Source organism: Pseudopodoces humilis, chromosome 7 (assembly GCF_049639895.1).
Source record: "Pseudopodoces humilis isolate 2021_Gansu_Grassland_sample_001 chromosome 7, ASM4963989v1, whole genome shotgun sequence".
NCBI classification, from domain to species: Eukaryota; Metazoa; Chordata; class Aves; order Passeriformes; family Paridae; genus Pseudopodoces; species Pseudopodoces humilis.
Window position 1 is genome coordinate 30102234 of NC_142206.1, and position 20673 is coordinate 30122906.

The 20673-nt window shown below is 39.1% G+C and overlaps 1 protein-coding gene across 5 annotated transcripts in view; it reads right to left on the reverse strand.

Annotated features, from left to right (window-relative positions):
- RAD51B (RAD51 paralog B) overlaps positions 1-20673 on the reverse strand; it is a 402616-nt gene that overhangs the window by 344525 nt on the left and 37418 nt on the right. For 2 of the 5 annotated variants that reach the window (XM_088057766.1, XM_005520365.3), the window contains exons 2-7: positions 16394-16487; positions 15402-15515; positions 14172-14288; positions 8156-8292; positions 4603-4722; positions 3157-3340 (exon numbers count right to left, since the gene is read on the reverse strand). In XM_088057766.1, the coding sequence (XP_087913892.1) occupies positions 3157-3340; positions 4603-4722; positions 8156-8292; positions 14172-14288; positions 15402-15515; positions 16394-16477 (756 nt within the window). In that variant the 5' untranslated portion in view covers positions 16478-16487. Of the gene's footprint in view, positions 1-3156; positions 3341-4602; positions 4723-8155; positions 8293-14171; positions 14289-15401; positions 15516-16393; positions 16488-17381; positions 17520-20673 lie in introns of those variants that run through there. The other 3 variants (XM_088057765.1, XM_088057763.1, XM_088057764.1) reach the window with 3 other exon arrangements.

The window sequence follows — 20673 nt, forward strand, 5'->3', positions numbered from 1 at the left end:
TCTGAAGACATGAATTAAGTTGTCATTTACTACAACTAAGGATGGCAACTGCTCCTTTCCAAGGAGTATCTATATATTGTCCTAGACTCGGTACAAGGTCCTTGTTATTAGTAATAACCCTATCCTCACAACATCCTCTCACTAAACAGTTCTGCCCCATTTTACAACCTGAAAATAGAGGTGCAGAGAGGTTAATGAACAACCACCACCAGTTTTGGTATAATCAAGGTAAATTTTTTTTCCAACGACTTCATACCATACAGAGCTACCTGAGTTTGAAACAGCTCCCCTTGACTTTGGTAAAAACTGTGACTGCTAGCCACTTTTGCACATCAAACTCAATAACCTGACACCATGAACAATAATTATAAACAGAGAGTTTATAATGCCAACAAAAATAACTGCATTAAAATCCTTTTAACTCTGGCATAACATGGTAGCACAGGATTTCCACAAATGTAGCCCTCTTTCTTTTAGGAAATGGGGGAGGAATGGCCCTTTAAACATACTCATGATAAACAGCTATTTATGTCTAGTAAAGCATTCCAGTGATCAATTAGTCCAGTAAGAACATGCCCCTTATTTGAAGTCTGAACTTGCTTAATTCAGGTTCCAGCCACAGAATTGTGGTACACCTGCATCAGCCAAAGAGAGCTTTTATCAGATATCTCTTCACAGAGTAGGTGGATATTGACCAATGAAGAAGCTCTTAACATTTTCTTACCTAAGCTAAACAAAGCAAGCACCTTATGTCTTCTTTACTAAGACTGGTCTCCCCCATTCATTTTCGAGGCTGTTCTCTGGAAGCTGCTTTTTCACCACCCTCTCTGGACTGTCAGTGGCAGATGTACTGCTCCAAGAAGAGTTATAGCTGATACCTCCTAAATTCCAGTTCCCTTGTTCAACTACTCAAAGTTTTTCACCAGACCTTTAGCTAAAGCCAAAAGGATTGACTTCAAGTTCAAATCCTATCAGCCTCAGACAGAGTCTCCCCAGTTGTTGCCCAACTTAGTATTTAGTTGCACTGACTGTGCCATGAATGTTACATTCATGTGTCCAATTCATTAGTGATCTAAATCACCTTGCAACCTTACTAACGTCCTTAATCCCAAATTTATATTTATTATTTTCTAGGTAAATAAAAACATCTGAAACAATGCCAACATAGTTATTTACAGTGAGAAGCTCAGATACTCTGTAAGGGAAGTTAATGCAACACATGAACAGCAGACTGATTTTGCAGAATGTGCCAACACTTGCAGATGTACAACATTGGATTCTGCATGTTAGCCAGACAGCCTTGCCTAGAAATCCATGTTTGCAAGAACCCAAATCTCTAGCTCAACCCCTCCTAGAATTCTTAATTAATAGGACTTACTAGAGTTTATTTTGCAACACAAATTTTAATAAATCTTTGAAATACCCTAGAACCAGCCAACAAGTAATGTTTGTTAAAGTTGATAAATGAAAAGAGTGGTTTTGCATTTAATAAACTGAAAAATCTAATCAATGGTTGCTTTAAAAACATATGAGCTTTCAGTTTGTGTATTCACATGTAATTGCATGGCTTTTTAAAGATTTTATTTAAAAGGTAAGATATACCACAGACCAATTCAAAAAGTCAAAGGCCGTAATCAAAGCACAAGTTCCTGCCAAAAATCCCAGAACTCCTTACTGAAGTGTTCACAGTGGGAAAAAACCTCAACATCAGATACTGAAAATGTCACAAAGCAAACATGTCAGCTTTAACATGATGAAACCTCTAAATGTTAGAGCTTTATATTCTGTTTATGTAAGAAGAATTAAGATCACACTCTTAGGCTACTTCATACTGTCCAATTTTAAGACTTTCATGCATATCAAAACTGTTCTCTGACTAAGAAGGAGAGCAGCCTGAAATGTCAGAGGTTCAAATCCAGCTCAGCTTCACCATTTCAGTGAAGATGGAAGGCAGGGCAGGGGCTGTCTAAAGGAGAAGAAAATGGAGAAATAGAGAAAAATAGTATTTTCTCATAAAACTTCTCCCCTTTCTCAAAAGACTGAATAATATTGTCTCAGAATACCAGAGTGTACATGCTTACACACCATTCTTTCCTGGCTTTATAAACAGACATTATATACATTACTGGGTGCACTGACTAAGATGCTAACTTTTGTACATTTTGAACTTCAAAGGCACTTTAGCAGGGTTTAATCTTCTCCATCAGAAGTCTTTAGAAGTCATCTGGGAGAAGGAAATCCATTCCTCCTAAGTTACTTCAGCCAGCTCCACACTTCCTATTTCTAATGTGATAGCTTCTGTGACCTCAGGAGCATCAGAGTGAAAAAGGCCCCTCCAGTCTTACTCACATTCTTACCACAGCTTCTCTCTTACATTGGAGCAATGAGTAGGTTACCCATACCAGGAAATACTTGAAAGAGTTGAGTTTCAAAGATACCTTTAGAAATTACCCTTTGTGGATCACCTAGTGAACACACACACAAATACACACACATATACACAGTTTACATATTCTAAAGCACTTTTCAATCAGGTCTACCCAGTCCTTACACTGAGTGTCCACATCTTCCTTTGCATTTCATCGGCAAGTCTACAGACAAGGATTTGCTGAGCTGTTGCCTTCCCTTCTGCAGGAATTAGCATACATTATCAGCTTCAAAAGGAATTTACATTGTTCCAGAGCACAGGCCTTCTTGAGATTCTATTAACTTAAGTAAAAGAAACAGAGGCAAAAAAAATCTTCACCTACCCAGAATATGCATTAGGTAGAGTGACAATGCAGCACAAAGGAACCATCAGGATAAACAGTATTTAATGGCAAGAAAATATAGGCTTTAAGGAAAAAAACAATGAAAAAAAAAAAGAAAAGTGCTGAGAAACATATGGAGACTCTAGTAATTTCTTATTTAAAGTCAAAAATTAACAAAACAAAATAAAATAACTTCTAAGACATTTTAAAAAACAAACAAAAACCTCACAGAAGAAACACACCAAGCAGAACCATTACTGTTCTACTGCCCAACTATATTCCAACTGGTACCTGCTTAAAGATTCCTGCTAGAATCATTGTCTGGTTTCTGTCTTCCTGTCATTTTCCTTCATCTCTACTACTTGATACTGTAAGGCAAAAACTGAGAAAAGGAGGAAGAACTTACTGGTATTGAGAACTCCTCTGCCAAATACTTCAGCACTGATGCTCCTCTTGTCAAAAAGTTACTTCTCTCTGCTAGATTGCCCTGGAGTTTTGTATCAAACTCCTTTCTGACAACTGAAGCAACAGAGTCAATTATTATAAGTTTAACTTTCTTTGAAATAATTTCTTCTTCCAAAGACATAATCCTAAAAAAAAAAAAAGAGTCACTGATAGCATTATTTACACAATAGAACCATTTTATAACACTGAAATTTGTAAAATAAACATTCCTTTAATAAGCTTAAAGTCATTCCCTCTTCTTCCCTCCTCACACACCCTGTCCATTAACATCTGCACGTATTAAATAGATTTGGAAAGGAATCTGAGGCTCAGTAGGCCCAGGGTAGGACCTTTCCACAAGAGAGTTTTGGAAGACCTCTAGCTAGCAACAATATGCTGTACAACCCCTGAATGGCAGACAGCAAGTAAAGTGGGCATTGAAACCGTGCCTCACTGAGGTCTTCCAGTTCTTCAAGGGGATTTATAAGTAAGAGAGTGACTTTCTACATGGGCACATAGTGATAGGAAAAGAGAAAATGGCTTTAAATCAAAAAAAGAGAGATTTAGATTAGAAGTCAGAAAGAAATATTTTATTCAGTGGGTAGTCTGGTAGAAGAAATACTTTATTCACTGGCACAGGTGCCCAGAGAAGCTGTAGATGCCCCATTCCTGAAAATGTTCACTGACAAGTTGGATGGGGCCCTGAACAACCTGACCAAGTGGGCGCTATCCCTGCCTGTGATGGGAGGTTTGGAACTAGATGATCTTTAAGCTCTCTTCCAACTCAAGCTATTCCATGTTTCTTTAATATGCTACTAGCTCTTCTCCGATAAAGCTGTATTAGAAGAAAAAATTATTCTGATAATAATTCCCCCACTAACATAAAACACACAACATGATTTTCATGTTAATTTTCATTGCAACATATGTTCACTAATTAATATAAGGTAACAACATGACAATAGAACACTGCACTTAGGCTGGTGACTGCTGAACAACTCCCTCCCACTGCTGGAGGGATCTCCATCTTCCTGGAAGTAAAATGCTTTGGAGGAACAAACTTCTATTTCATGGAAAATGTAACTCTTATACTATGGTCTCTCCACAATCAAAGAGAATACCTGTCTCATGAACATTCCCCTTTAAAGGCTTACAAGGATCAGATCACATAGAAATGGTCTATCAGAAATTAAAAACCATCAAGTGGATTAGTCACATGCTATGAAATGAAATGAGCAATGTCAATCTCTCTGTAGCAGCGTTACTTTGTTGGAGACCATGCTGGTATCCACATGAAAAGGTCTCAAACTAATTACTCTTCATAAAAGCTTGATACAAAAAAAAAAAATTGTTATAGACAATTCAGTCAAAATTGTCTTTTCTTTTCTTAAACTGTGGAAAATAATACCTCTTCAGTACACTGCAACAGGTGAGCTCTCGGTACAGGTGGATGCTACGGGTCATGCAGAGCAGCTTCTCATCCGAGTCAAAATAAGCAGGGAATCTCTTCGCTGCCATCTCAATCAACCTATTAAAAAAAACAAAAAACAAACAAAAAAAAAATGGAAGGCGTAGTACTGCAAAAAGAATAATGCAAGATAATAAGGTATCAAGTGCTCAGAAAGCAAACACAGCAAAGCTCTGAACCATAAGCAGATACCAACTAAGACTGGAAATCTTTTTAAAAGGAAAAGCATGTTTTATCAGATTGATACAGTGGAAGTGAGAACAGTTAAGTTCTCTTTCCAGTGATACTGAATCAGTGGTACACTAGGGAAAGATATGTGTCTGTATGCAAAGAAAGGGAAGGGCATATCTCCTCTAGAAGGAAAGTTTACTTACTAAGTTCTTCAAGTTTTATACCAGAGATTCCACTCAACGACCAATAATTTTCCTGTTATAATTATTTTATCTAGATATTAATTTCTTTTAACTAAAACTACTCTCCAACTCTTAACCATCCTCCTTTTCACCTTTATCTTGCAGTGAAATGATGGCTTTGTGCCACCACAGAAATGCAACAAGCTGGTAAGAAACAGAAGATCCAATCAACATGGAAGCAGGACTGCAAATAAGAGCCCAGTTCAACTCCAAGTACTTAAGCAAGCAGTACATGTATGGAAAATATGCCTGACAAGGTAAAAATCTTTGCACAGATATATCTCCTTAAAAACACAAACAATGTCATTTGGATTGGAGACTTTCACTGAAACAGCTTCTAGTTTATATTACCTATTTATAAAAAGGGCTTACAAAATCTGATTAAAATATACTTGTTAGAACACAGGAAGAAAAAATTAAAAGTTAAACCACTGGGTCACAAAGTGACTGAGAGTCCAGGTGCAAAGGCATCTACAACTGAACATCCATTCATTCAGGTGAAACAGCTACAAATAACATGATGTAACAAAAAGATTGAACAGTTGAAGTGGCTCCTTTACTGATAGAACTGAATGTGGGGTTCCAGGACTAAATGTTCTCCACTACCTTATCAGGAAATTCATAACCCATCAAAACCTTGAATTATAATTGCTAACCATACCACTGGTTATTATCAGAGTAGACTAAGGAAGTATAAAACAGGTGATAACACCAAAAGAAGTCAGAAGGAGCTGGATATTTATTATTTTAAGTCAAAATACCTTCATAATCAGAAATTATAACTTGGGGAAAAAATCTTTCACACAGATGTAAAACTAAACAGTTTTCAATTAAATTATATTTTATACATAAAATCATAGAGGAAATTAAATAGTATTCATTTTAGAAATGCTGAATGCCTATAAATTCCTCAGAAATCACTGGAAAGCAGTTGCACTCCTCTGACCACAAGGCAATTTCACCTACATCCTTAAAGAGATGATCCAAGAATTTTACTTTGAAACTTGTAGTTACAATCTACATGGAAAATTTTCTCCACAATGAAGACTTTAATTTTTAGTAACAAAAAATACTTAATTGTTCATGTTTTAAGCAAACATATCCTACCTATAACTTGAGAAGAGTGGCATCTAGTGGATTATACTTGTGGGCACAACTTACTTGTTATCTCTTTAAATTTAAGTTCCTTTCATTAATACACAAAGCGATTTCAGGTAAAACAAATTTTAAATCAGTTTAGAAAGAGAACTCAGGAGATTTTGAGGCAACATCTTGTTCAAAAGCACTGCCAGCTATGAAGTTGGAGCAAGTTACTTGAGTCTTTTATCTATTTCAGAAGCCTTCAAGGATGGAGGCGGCACCACCTCTCCGGGCAAAGCTTTTTTCACCACAAAGGCAGTTAGGAATTGTAAAGCTTCTCATATCTCAGCCCAGAAATGAAGCTCACTGTATTGCCTGCTGTCTCCCAGCACACACCACCTTGGGAAAAGGGGATATGCATCTCTCTGGCCCTGATGGTTCAGCTCCTTAGAGGATACAATACAGAAAGTATATATATATATAGTCAGTCTGCTGAAATTGCATTTATAATATGCACCTGAGCAATACTAAATATGATTTAATACATAAATATTCTCATCCTTAATAATAATATTTTTTTTCATCGTGTTTCCTTTCTATATCCTATTCTATTTTCAGCAGTTTCAGTTTCATCTGCATCTGCCTTCCTTTTCTTTAGCACTCATTTCTAGGTGACAAGTCTTAACTCACTCTTTAGGTCCTACCTTTTTTTACTACTTACATGTCAGGGACCCAAAATCAAACTTAAGTGGTGTGTAAGAAGGAAGCACTGTACTTTGCAAAGCCATTGCTTGAAGCTTTTTTCTTTGATATACTATACTTCAAACTTTTATGACATTAACTTGACAAAAAGCAGGTTTAGAAATCCCACTTTGTCATCCATGATAAGTTGCAACGAATAATCAATGGAAATACATTTACTTTGATACTTTGTGCCATTGTGCCATAGCTATAGCTACTAAATCACCTGAAATATATAAATTATAGATATAATATAAATTATATAATAAATAATATTATATATTATATAATATATATTTAATTGAACAAAGAGCTTCATATGAACCTCTTTCTGCCCATTTTTCTACACAAACAAGGATAAGACTACTGTACTTCTTATCCTTCCCCAGACCCTTAACAACTTTTGAACTTGCTCATTCCAAACAACAGGGACAAAGGATTAGAAATCCCAAGAACATCAAAGCTGCAAAGTTTAGCAAATTTGGTAACTAAGTGAAATAAATTAGAGGTACATTTAATGAAACACTGCAGGATTATTTCAACAGTTAATCAGACAATTGAGTGGCAACCAACATGTGTAACTCTCAAGCAATCCAGCACTCAAACACAGGAATGTCTCCTGTCCGTTCAGCACTCAAACACAGCAAAGTGCACAGCTGAGCCATTTGGGTTGCATGGGCCAAGTGGGAGAGATCAGAAGAACCAGAGATGTTATAGAAATAAGGTAATACAGTACTGCATAGCTGCTAAGGATATAGGAGATGCAAGATTACTGCAGAAGGGAATCAGAAATGCAGGAAAGCATGACATCCCATTCAACAGAAGTAGGATAGGAATCTAAAGGAAAACTGGCAATGTCAGTCCCACAGTTCACTGGAAAACCTCTGCTGCCATTGTAGACAAAATGTTGGGCCTTTACATCTCCTAATTAACATCCTGATAACTCCACAAACCAAACTGCAAAACAAAGTTTCAGATACAGGATTGGTAAGACCATTTAAAAATTAAAAATCATGGCATCCACCTTGTCATGCCAGAACTGGAATCTACAGCCTCATACAAATAAGGCACATGAGCAAACCATTTTATTAAATTAATTTCGTTGTCTGTAGAGTAACTGCATGTACTAGAGGAATGTTTAATAATTACCACCAGTATTTAAAAATGCACAATTATTGCTCAGAAAATAATTGAAGGTTCAAGGTTCCAAGCTAAAAGGCTCTAAGAAGTTCTGTGTATTTTAGAAGTTTGCATCTTACCTTTCAGCACTGAATGCAGACTCCGTGTCAATGTATATAACAGCCCCATCTAGTCCTCCCATGCTTATAGGCAGTGTAGCCAGAACACTCAACATAATACAAAATTGAGTTTTTCCACAACCTGGTGGGCTAGTTATCTGGAAGGAAAAAGATTAGCAACATAACATTCATTTCACCATAATTCTAATTTTATCTAAGTCAATTCAGTCAGTGTTCCCCCAATTCTGCTCTTCCAGTTACCGAAGGAGATGACAGTCATGAAAAGACAGAACGCAGCCCACAAAGACCAACTTGCAGTTACTCTTGGATCTGTACCTTGCATACAAATTCATCCCTTGAAGAATTAAAAAGCTTTTCAGACAGAGCATTATCCTTATACTTTATTTCTTTGACATCATTATTACCTTTCAAATTTGAGGTCCTCTACTCTCCCCCTCACCACACAAGATCTTCCCTAGAGACACCTAGCTCTCTTCCATCTGTTTCTGTGCTACCTTCTAAAACAGAGCAGAATTAAAAGATTCACAGATGACATTCACATGTCATCAATGGCTTTTAGAGCTGCAAATTAAGTCCAGAGCTAATGAGCTCACATACATAAACATATCCTTATCAATCATCTTTATCCTGGTTAAAACAGGTCTCTCCTAGAGATCACAAAGATAATTGCTTATATACTATAAAGACTGAATGTTCAATATGAACCACATATATACATAAAACAGATTTTATCCACTCCAGAGACTACACCCTGCAGTATGTGTTTTTTCATTGGTGTTAACTCCCTACTACCATATTTCAACACCAACACCATTCAGTGATCCAGACCAGCTCCCCACTTCTAAGCTTCCACCTGTGCTCACAGAAAGCCCCTGTGGTGAAGTAGCATTCAAGGGAAGCACGTTCAGCTTGTATGAAAAGGCTCCAGTATGATTCTGAAGAGAAAAACCACCAGGATCCAAAGAACACATTGTTTGATGGCATCACAAGTTTCTGAGAGCAGTATTTTTCTACTAGAGATGACAGTCTGCTGTTCTTTATCCACTGCAGATCTTCCAGAGATTGTGTCAGAATGCTGGGCTCTGTGTTCAGATGATTGCAAGTTCATTACTACTACAGCGGGTCTGTCGTTCTATTAGGAACGGCGAAAAGAACGACACAGACTTTCAAGGGAGTCAGAACAGGAGAAAATCCCTAGTTTATTGCTTCAGCCTTGTTTTATAGACTGGTTCGTGGAAAGTACAGAAAAGAAACTCTTATTGGTTAGTAAACTGCTACATCACCATCATTGGTCAGTGGTGAACAACACCCTCTGACTTTCTCTTGCAAAGACAACAAGAGACAGGAAAACAGCACCTGGCAGTTGTTTTCTGTCTCTAAGAATTGTTTTGATTCCTCCTTAAAACTTCCCAGGCTACTTTCTCAGGCTGGACTTGAGAAAGCTATGGGGCCTGCAGTTTCTGCAGGCTCCCTGCAGCCTGCTCCAAAGCTAGCATGGGTCTTTAAATACAGTATCACGTTGTCACTGCTTCTGGGAAGGGAGATGAAATTGTAAATACTAGGAGCGCCAAAAAGCAGCAAAAACAAAGTCAAATTGACTTTAGGCAGTGAAAACAGAGTGATGGGTTCGTTCTTACACTGGTAGCAACAAACTAATAATGCAAGTTTAAAAGCAAGCCTCTCCAGGGAAGTTGAACTGTAAATCAAAACATGGTGTCTCAAAACACCTAGTACTGCCACAACAAAGACCTAAATAGAGAGCTATTGTTTTAAATTTAAAAACAAACTTTACAGTAGACAGACAGTCAAAATCAAACTGATTTTTGAGATTGCATGCACAATAGTTTGGTTTCAAGCAGAAACACTCACCACAAGATATTGCACTATTGCTATGGTTTTGATTCAAGCAGTAGCAGTATGACTTGAAGCACAGAAAATTTACAGGGAAACACCGAAGGATCACATTATCTACAGTTAACAGTTGGTTAAAACCCCTTTAATCACCTTTGTCTTTAAACAAGGCCTGAAAGTCAAGCTATATCAATCACTCTATTTGAAGCTTTAATGCAAGAGAAGCATGAAGTGATTTTTGTTTAGAAGCACACACTGCATTTAGTGAATTACAGATCAGGAATCAGTCATATTCATGCAATTATCTGTTCCTCAGCCAGTGTACTTCAATTGCAAACTATCATATCAGCAAGATCTGCTACAATTTAATGTGAACCCAAAGCATATACAAAAAATGCAGAGGCAATACACATTCCTTAGACTGTGACAGCCAATGAATCTCACCAGTTGTTTCTTGTTAAAAAGAAGACTTGAAATGAATGAGGGGAGGGCATCAATCCAGTTTGTTAAATTAAAATGTTTGGACAACTGTGAGGATACTTCATAAAAACATTGGTAGTTTCAGCCTTGCCTGGGAGGTGCACTGGAACCAACATCCATTTCAGTGGCTGACACAGAAGCTAATTCAGCAGAGATGCTATAAAAATTTCTGAGAATATGAGCATCATATCAGAAAAAACGAGGGGACAGTACAAGCAGTACAAGGAAGCAAGCCAATGGAGCAAGAAAGCATTCCTACTCCCAAAAACAACAATGCTTCATGTTTAATCTGCTTTGTTTTAAAAGGGCCTTAAAACTGGCTTTTAAATAATCCACAGTGAACAATTTTACAAAACTACAACATATTATTGTAGTTACCACTGGTTCAGCAAGTGATTAGAACAACAGAATCCTACTTGAGATTCCTCTAATAAATTTAAATTGAATGTCTGAAAAAAATTTGTTTGGTTTGTTTTACTCCAAATTTGCTCTGAAAAAAAAATCACCGAGATAGAAACATGACGACCACAACCGTTTTTAAAAGTATGTTTTATTTGGCAGAGATAAATTATTTTTCAGTAAGTTATATACTATTTTCTCTGGCACATCTGAAGGGTTTGGATGAAATCACAAGGACTTAATTCTTCATCTACCAGAAGATTAAACTCTTCAATACTCAGAAAAAGGAACTATTTTAATTTTTCCTCATAAAACTAGGCCAAAAGCTCTGACCACAGAATTTCAGCTACGATTTAGTCTCCAATTTAAAAACTAATAGTTTAGTCTTAGAAAAAAAGTGGTCTGAGACAGAGTAATGCAAATCAAATCCCTCTAGCACTCAAAAAGCAAGAAGATTTGGCTGTAGAATATACCACCACAAGTCTTCATCCTTCTGACCAGGTATTCAAATACCAAGTTTCCAGCCGCCCTCACTGCTGGGTAAAGTAACAGAAAGACAATGATTTAGCCCTACCAGTCAGGAAGTAAATTCTGCACCCAGCATGCTTTTGAAGAGAACTTCTCTCAGACTTAAATTAGCTGTCTAATTCAAAAATGCCAAAAGACAATCTACTTGTTAGCTATGCTCCAGTGAATCGTAATAAAAGCAAATTAAAATTGTTAAATCCCAGTATCACTCAAATAAAAAAAAAAAAACAACACAAAAAACAAAATTAAAAAACTTGGAAATGCTCACAAGCTGCAGTAGAGCATAAAAGCAGCAAAAGCACAGCATCAAACCAGCAGCATCAGCAAACTGATAGCTTCCTACTAAAATTTAAATATAGCAATTCTGATGAACATAGAGTGCTGCCAACCTTTTAAATTACTTCAGATCTCAAGACTCTTGCAAAAATACATTTTAAAATCCCTATAGCCAGGCTTTAAAATAAAAGAAAAACAGTTTCTGTATAGTTAATGGTCATCTGCCTTTTCATCTGCTGAAAAACCCCTAATAGGTGCCCTAACTGCCTTCCACACTTAGTACCTAAAAGACAAGTAAAAAGCAATACACTTTTATTTTTTCTTGAAAATATGTATTATTATGGGTTATTCATCACATTTCTGGATCCTACCTAGTTACCTCTATATTATTTCTGACTAAATAGTTATGTACCAGTCATCAACCAAGCCCAAGGTGCAGGTACAAGGACACAGTGCTTGCAGTTCTGATCTCATCCATTACATGTCTTGTACAGATATCAACATCTCCCTCCCTTGGTGAGCTCTCCCATTGTAGAGAACTGCACCAGGCAGGTCTTCTCATTTTTAACCAAAATATCTTTGAATACAAAAATAGTCACATTCAAAGCTTTTTTTGCAGAAGAAAACCTAAAAGTGCAGTGTTACCTTTCCTGGTGCTGTGCTTTTCATTTACATTCAGATAAAAGTTTGGCCTATCACTGAATATATTCATTCCCCCTCAACTAACTTTTGATACAGTAATACCCAGGGACTATGACTATTCTTAAACTGCAGTTTCTCAACAGTTACTCATGCTTTCTTATACTTAAAGGCTAAATATTGTAAGAAAACATTGGGGGGGGAATATTAAAATTGGGTATTGTGATTACTAACCAGGGTAAGCTGTGTACAAAATATATAGCTCTGGAAAATTAAGCACATACATTAACTTCTTGTAGAACATTATTTTATATCATCTCAGGAAAATTGTATTTGACATCCATACTTTGAGATCAACTGATTGCAGAGTTTACTTTTAAATAAAATGTAAAACAAAAAAAACATAAAGCTTAAAGGTCAGCTAAACTCCCCTAAAGGTCCCAGCATGTTAACCACTTTTTTTCCCCAGATCTTGCTCTGGAGCAATGCCAAGAAAATGGCACTCAGCAAGCCTGAATTCTGTTACTGCTCTAGAGCCACTCTACCTGGTCTTCAGGTAAGAACACATCAGACAGACTGCACTGATTGCTAAATGACAACTCCATTTAGGATTAAGAACAAAGACAAATATTTATGACACTGTTACCAGCTGCCTTGTAAACTAACCATGTGGCTCCTAAGACCCAAAAGGATCACATCCACTTGGTTTTTTTAGCAGAAAAAAAATTCATATTCAATATTCCAAATATTTGGGTACCACTCCTGAGCCAATCACAAGCTCAAGGATAAATTATCCTACCATAGAAAAGACTTTTCTATCCTACTTCTTCCTCCTGTCTCTGCAGCAGTGGCTCTGCATTTCAACTAAGACGCTCAATTCAGAAATTTAAGCAACATAAGCACATGAACAGCCATTCTCTGACTCCAGTGAGGAATGGTTAGTGGACCACATAGAACTCCTGGAAAGCCAGACTGTAGCTGCAACAAGCATCACTGCTTTCCAAACACTGACTGTGCTATTTTATCAGTTGACCACATGAGCCATAATCCATAAGAAAAGACAAAATCCAGCCACTGCTTTGCTGGTAAAAATATTTTTAGGAACCAAAAGCTCATCTCCTGCTGAAGGCACTATGCTCAGCAGCAGCACAGTTACTATCTCAGGACCACACAAATTGCAACTACGTATACTTACTACTATATAGGAACAGCTCTTCTTCAAAGAAACAATTTAGCAAGCTGTTTCTCTCAGAATTTAAAGAATTGCAGTATTCACCTTAAGCTCTTCTGATCTAACTTTCTTATAGTACATTGGCAACAAAGCTAGGCCTAGATATGAAGACAATATTAATTCCGACAGATCAATTTAAGTTCATGAATGCACTCAAACATTTTTACGTCAACCTGCATGGTGTATATTCCACTGTCTACAAAAAGAAATACTCTGAATCTTTAAAAATTAAAAACCCCTCATTACATAAGAGATTCTAGAGCAGAAACTGTTTAGTCTCAACTCAGTGTTGCTTAAACTCTAGTAATGTTTTAAATCACTGTTAGATTTCATAAGTCATTTCTATCAGAGATCAAAATCAAACTAGCTTAATTATAGGGTGAGAAAAAAATGCATTTTCTTCATAGTAACATTTTCATAACTTCTCATTTTTATTCCTGTACTGTGACAATTTGCCACAGTAGACAAAAAAAGCACTTGGCAAGGACTGTTCTAATCCAAAAAATCTATGTGTATTTTGTGTTTGAAGCACCTGACACAAGACAGTCCAACCTATCTGTGACTTTTGATTCCTAGGTAGAATGCTCAACTAAAGTATATTAAACAAGTTACCTCTGTGAGGGATCCACAAGGCACTCCACCATGCAGGATCCTATCCAAACTATGAAGTGTGGTGGATAAAAAGGCTGAAGAAGGATTACCAGACTTCCTTAGTTTCATTTCATAAGCCTACAATAGAAGGGAAAAAAAGCAAAAGAAAACAAGCAAATCAGAAAAAGCTTTTATAAATGGAAATAGGAAAATTGTATTTGCTTTCAACAACCTGGTATGACTTAACACTCAACAGTGAGAATATTGTTATATTCAGCTATAGTCAACCCTTAGCTCATCACCCTTCCTTGTATTTATAGTCCATTTATAGCACACAGAGTCATTTTTTTCTCTGCCTCACCACAATATAAAATAATAAGCCCTTAATCATGATGTGACAGAAGCTGTCTCTGCTCCTATTCAACAAGGTTTGTTTTCAACCTGTAAAACTCCCTGATCAATGTTCATTACCAGTTTGCTAGCTTTAAATACATTCAGTAAAAGTCATACTAATTCTTCTATTACCAACTTCATTGCAACACCTTAGTGAATTTAAAGTTTCACAGAACTACTCCTATAATTACTATGCCAATTACATATAATAAACTTGGATATGGATTATTTTTGTATGGAAAGGGGGTTGCATTGACTGAGGTCACAACTGTCTGTATCCTCTCTGTTCTAAAATATATATTTTCATATGAATTCAAAAAGGAAAAGAAAATGCTGCCATTTCATTGTAGCTAACATGTTTCCTTCCTGCATGCTCCCCAGTTAGGCTACTGTAGCCTAAGGCACAGGACAACTCTTACATGGGTGGAAAAAGTCCTTAAGAAATTATTTGCAGCATCATTTAAATTCTTGGCACCACTTTTATATCTAAACCAAATTTATACCAAAATTCTTATTGTTTGCTTTTAGTAACCAAAATTTTTATTTTCTGAGTTTCAGGATACGAACTAGATGCAATTTGCACATGCTGGATTGGCAGAGAATTTGACTTATTTCCCTGCAGCACTCAGAACTGATGCTGCAAGAATGAACAATCTTGTGGGGCTATAATACCTAATAAATGTAACTGCATCAACCTAAAGTGCATCAGAGACCTACATTTAAAAATAAAAACATTATGTCATTGTGCAACAAAACTGAGACACCACAAGCCTCCCAGCTAAAAAGATGAGCGACAATGTTCAGATCTTCCCCAGATATTGTATCAAAAAAAAAAAATATCAACACAAGCATACGTACCGTCTGCATTTTGGGAGCACAAGCTCGGCTGACTTTACAAAGAAGTTTCTGCACCTCATAGTAGCTCTGTCCCGTCACTTTCATTAGCTCCAAGAGGGAAAGACATAAGAACTCCTGAAAGATTACAGAGCAATTCAGAGAGCTCAACCTAGAAATCCAGGCTGGGGAATAAACTGATGCAATCTGTCCAAAATTAGTACATATTCCACAGGTTTAGCAACTCTCCCTTCAGATACTTTTACACATTGATGAGGGCTCCTCTGACATCTCTTCTCAAGGCTTAATAGGCCCAGCTTCCCTCAGCCTTTCCTCATAAGAGATGTTTCCATCGCCTCTTAATCTTTGTAGCTCTTTGCTGGACCAGCTCCAGGAGCTCCCTGTCTCTGAGCCCAGAACTGGACACAGCACTCCAGGTCAGGCCTCACAGGGCTGAGCAGAGGGGCAGGATCCCCTCCCTTGACCTGCTGCCAATGCTCTTCCTAAGGCAGCCCAAGATCCCATTGGCCTTCTTGGCCACCAGGGCACTGCTGGCTCAGGGACAGTTTGGTGTCCACCAGCACCCCCAGGTCGTTCTCCACAGAGCTGCTTCTGCAACTTCCCTACTTCCACAGGGATAGTAAGTACATAAAAATTTAGATGTTTTAGTTAGGCATCTATCATTTTAAAGCCCTATTTTCACAAGGCAGCAGGCCAGAGTGAGTCTGAAATGCTCCCTACTTTATCGAAAGTAAAGCTCCCTGTTTAATTAAACTGACAAGAAGTGAACTCAACATGCATTAAAAGAATACAGCCACACAGACACCAAAAAAAAACCCAAAACAACAAGAACAAAACAAAAACCACCGAACCAAAACAAAAAAACAAACTAACCCACAAAAAAAACAAACCCATGCCCAAAAAAAAAGCACCAATCCACCAACAAAACTCAAAGCCACCAAACCAAACTGAGCCACAAAAAAAACAGCCCCCACAAAAAAAAATAACTCCTTCACCTGACAGGTAGTGATCTGATAGCGACTCAGCCTTTCACACATTTCCTGAGACAACTGTGCTCTTCTTAGTTTCTTAGCAGCCATGCTTCCAAATCTACAAGGCAGACAAAAAACATGTTTGAAAATTATTTGAATGTGATTGTGTGGACAATTGCACTAACTCCTTGCTAAACAGGGAGGTGTGCACATATACATGTGATACAGATTTCCCATATAAGTCTGTATTGCATTAAATTATATTACCAGTCTGAATGCAGTTTTGCTAAATTACGTATTTGACCGTGTGTGAGTAAGAACAGAAGTGTCAGCAATGTCCATAGGACAGATGTTTCCAGGACATAAGAAAGGTAGAAATTCCAGTCATGAGCTGAACAAGGACTGCTCATGCTATACTGTACTGGCAAGAAATAATTATCTTTGGATGCCTGACCATGAATTGTAGAGCAATCACAGTAAGCATTCAGCTCTAGAATATACACTGCTAGAACACAATACTCAGTTTTGGTGACCCATTGCCATTGAATTCTACTGCACAAAACACCACGGGATGCTGTCCAGCCCAGTAGAGCCCAAAGCACACACATATGTATGCTTGACCATGTCGCCGTTTCACACACACTATTTAGGAAAACATTTCTAGTATTAATTCATACAGGCATTTAAGCAAAACAAAGGTTTTTATAACGTAGTAAGCGCAAATATCGCAAAAGTCTGCCATAACACAAAACTGCTACAATTTTGCAGATGCACAGGCTTCCACATCGTCACAAGACGGAAACTTGATTGCCCCCTCTACAAAATTCTCCTTAAGCAGGAAGGAACCCCGAAGTTACAGGCTCCCTCCGCCGCATCAGCCTGGGACACGTGGATGCGCCTGCAGCCGGACACCGAGCCCGGCCCCTCTCGGGCCCGGCAGCGAAAACCGCGGGCACCAGAACACCCGCTCCGGCCGCAAACCAGCCTCATCCCGCGGCTGGGGGGGTCTCACCCCGCGACTGGAGGGCCTCACCCCGCGGCTGAAGGGGGGAGGTCTCCGGCGGCACACCAGCCCCAGCGGAGTGTCGGGCCGGGCCAGCCCCGCCCGGGAGCGGAGCTGCTCACCACAGAACTGTTCAAAGGCTCCCCGCGGCCGGCGCGAGGGGGCGGGGCCGCCGCTCAAGGCCTGCGCTCCCGCCAATCATCGTGCAGCCCTGACGGCCGCCGGCGCGCGGGGCATGCCGGGAGCGGTAGTTCCCGGGAGAGAGCGCCTGTGATGGCGGTGGCGGTGCTTGGGGTAGTGTCAGCCTGCAGCTGCTCGGTCGGGAGACTGCTCTCCTTTGCCGAGGCTGAGGGCCCGAGGGGGTGTTCGGGGCTCCTTCCGCCCATGAACGTGAGCGGCCTTCCGGAGGCGGGAACCTTTCAAGGCGCTCTTGCGCTGCGGTGTAGAAATTCCTTCTGTCCTCTGCACAAAAGCGTCTCCATAACCCGAAAGTCTCTCTCATGGAAAGTGCCATGCACGCGCTCAGTCCTTAGTAAAGAGTATTGATTAGAATGATGTCCTCGTCTTCATATTTAGGGCTTGCGGACTGCTGCCAGCTGAGAGAGAAATGCCCGATAATGTGAATCACAGAATCAATTAGGATGGAAAAGAGCTCTGGGGTCATCGAGCCTATGACCGAACACCCCCTTGTCACACCCTGGCTCTAAGTGCCACCTCCAGTCTTTCCTTAAACAGCTGCAGGGACCGTGACTCCACCACCTCCCTGGGCAGCCCATTCCAATGCTCAGTCACTCTTCCTGCAAAGTAATTCCTCCTAACATCCAACCTAAACTTCCCCTCGTGTAGTTTAACTCTGTGTTCTCTTGTCCTGAATCTATCCTATCTGTCTGAGAGAGGAGGCTGCAGCCTCTTTTCATGTAGTTGTGGAGATAGATAAGGCCCTGAGCCTCCTTTTTGCCAGGCTAAACAACCCCAGCTCCTTCAGCTGTTCCTCACAGAACTCAAGAACTTTCACCAGCTTTGTTGCCCTTCTCTGGACACCCTCCAGCACCTCAATGTACTTCCTGAACTGAGGGGTTCAGAACTAGACCCGGTACTCGAGATGTAGTTTCACCAGTGTCAAATACAGGAGAAGAATAATTTCCCTAGTCCTGCTGGCCACACTGTTCCTGATACAGGGAATTTCTGAATGCAACAGGGAGATGCAATCATCAAACATGAATGACATGAATGTCTATGGGGGTGAGTTTTCCACCTCACTTTAGGTGATACTAGAAAGTATTGAACTTAGTAGTGTGTATAAGTTATCTGCATAATCCTTACAGTACTAAAAAATATCCCAACTGAAGAAAAAAGGTGCCAATCTACCTTGGCCATCTAACTGAGAAACTGCGCATTGGGAACTGAATGGCTGGGCTTTTGTCTGTCCTGGTAAACAAATGCTGCAGCAAAGCTGCAAACTACAGAACACTTCAGCCACTCTTCCAAATGAGTGAACAGCAGAAGCAGCAAGAAGCTATCATAAAATGCCCAGCAACCATAGTGTCAAAAAGGGTCAGGGAATTAATGTTTCTTTCATAGCTTGAAGGGAGCTTACGTGCTCAAAGAACTCCAGAGGATTTAAGAAGCCGGACAGGGAGTAAGCAGCCCATAGGAAAGCAACTCAGAGGTGTAGTGAAAAGGTAGTGAACAGGGAGAGATGGCATGGAGGAAGAGCTCCTCCTAGTGTAGTCAGCCTTTAGAAGTTGACTTGAACAATGCGAGTCACATTTGAGAAAAGCTGACTAAGGAAAGGGAAAGATGTCTGTTGCTGCAGTTTAGTTTCAATGTAAAAAGGAGGACATGACCATAGTATAACTTGTCATGAACTACTGTTTCCTCCTCACTACAGCGGTAGCAGAAGCCCTACCTTCCCACGAGAAGAAAGGGGAGCATTACTTTGATGACTTTTCTTTCCTCCCACAAATGCATCAGGGCTTTCCCTTCACCTCCAGGACAACAAGCTTCCTTTCCACTTTCTACACAAACAAAATACTTGTGTTGAACCAGAGAACTGTTTTGGGACATTGAGCAGGGGAAGAAAATCTTACCAGCCAACTACTTTAGAAAATTTATGAGCAAAATCAATATAGCCAGGTGCCTCTCCTGCAAGTTATTTGAATCTCATTTCTCAGATGTGTCATGACTGTTCCCCAGTCTGCTTCTCAGATATGCAGATATACCTTTAAACCTACGGTCAAATAATTGTGCATCATCTTCTTCATGTAACTCAAGGAAGGGGGAGAACATTCAGAGGACAACCAGAAATGTGTTCACATATGCTTAGTCGCTGTCAACGTTCTCAAGCAGCAACACAGCACCACAGCTTCCGTATGTTTGACTAGGACAGTAGTCACTAGGGAATCAGGGCACTCTGCAAAAAGCTCTGCTCTGTGACCTTGGTCACGCCCCTTGACAGCAGGGTGTCGGTTTTCCATCTTGGCTTTGTTTTTGCCTATTTAGTCTGCAAACAGTGGAAGTAGTGCCAGTCCAGTAGATTAATGTGTCAGACATGAGCAGAGAACTGTGCTAGTCTAAGCCTTTTGCTGCTTCTGGAACGTATAAGGAGAAAGGATAAATAAAGCTAAGAGATGAATATAAGAAATGGGTTTCACCGCATTAACATAAGGGGGTCATTTAAAAGTGGCAACACTGGAGGAAGAGTCACAGAAAGGCAGAAGTATAACAGCAACAACAAATGAGGTCTCACAGAATCAAAAGGATCTAACATCAAGCACACCAATTAAAATAAAAAAGGGAATGATGATTAGCTGTCTAAGAGGCAAGCAGAAAGGAATAGAATCTGATTTGAAGGACACGACGAAATACTTATCAGTTCTTACCCAAATAAATACTCAGTAGTTAATATGTCTCTAAGTCCCTAGAATTGAAAAGATAATGGTAAAATGTTTCCTTTCTGGAACAGATTCCACAGAAAAGTTTCTTCTTCAAACCCAAGACAGCCTTTTATGAGTATTTTTAGATAATAGTTTGCATTCTGGAACATTTCAGATTATTCATATAATTACTAACACAGTGTCAGCTCACTGATACTGACTACAATCCTCAGGTTTATTACTATTTTCCAACTATCAATTCTTGCCTCAAAATTAGTAGTGTTACCCCTACTCCTGTGAAAATGTGTCCCCAAAAGAGTCTGCTCCAGGAGAATACAGCAACTATTCTGACTCACAAGGGTAATCCAGATACTCAGAGCAATTCCCCACCTTATGCTTGCTGACTAATGTCTAATTAGTCTAAT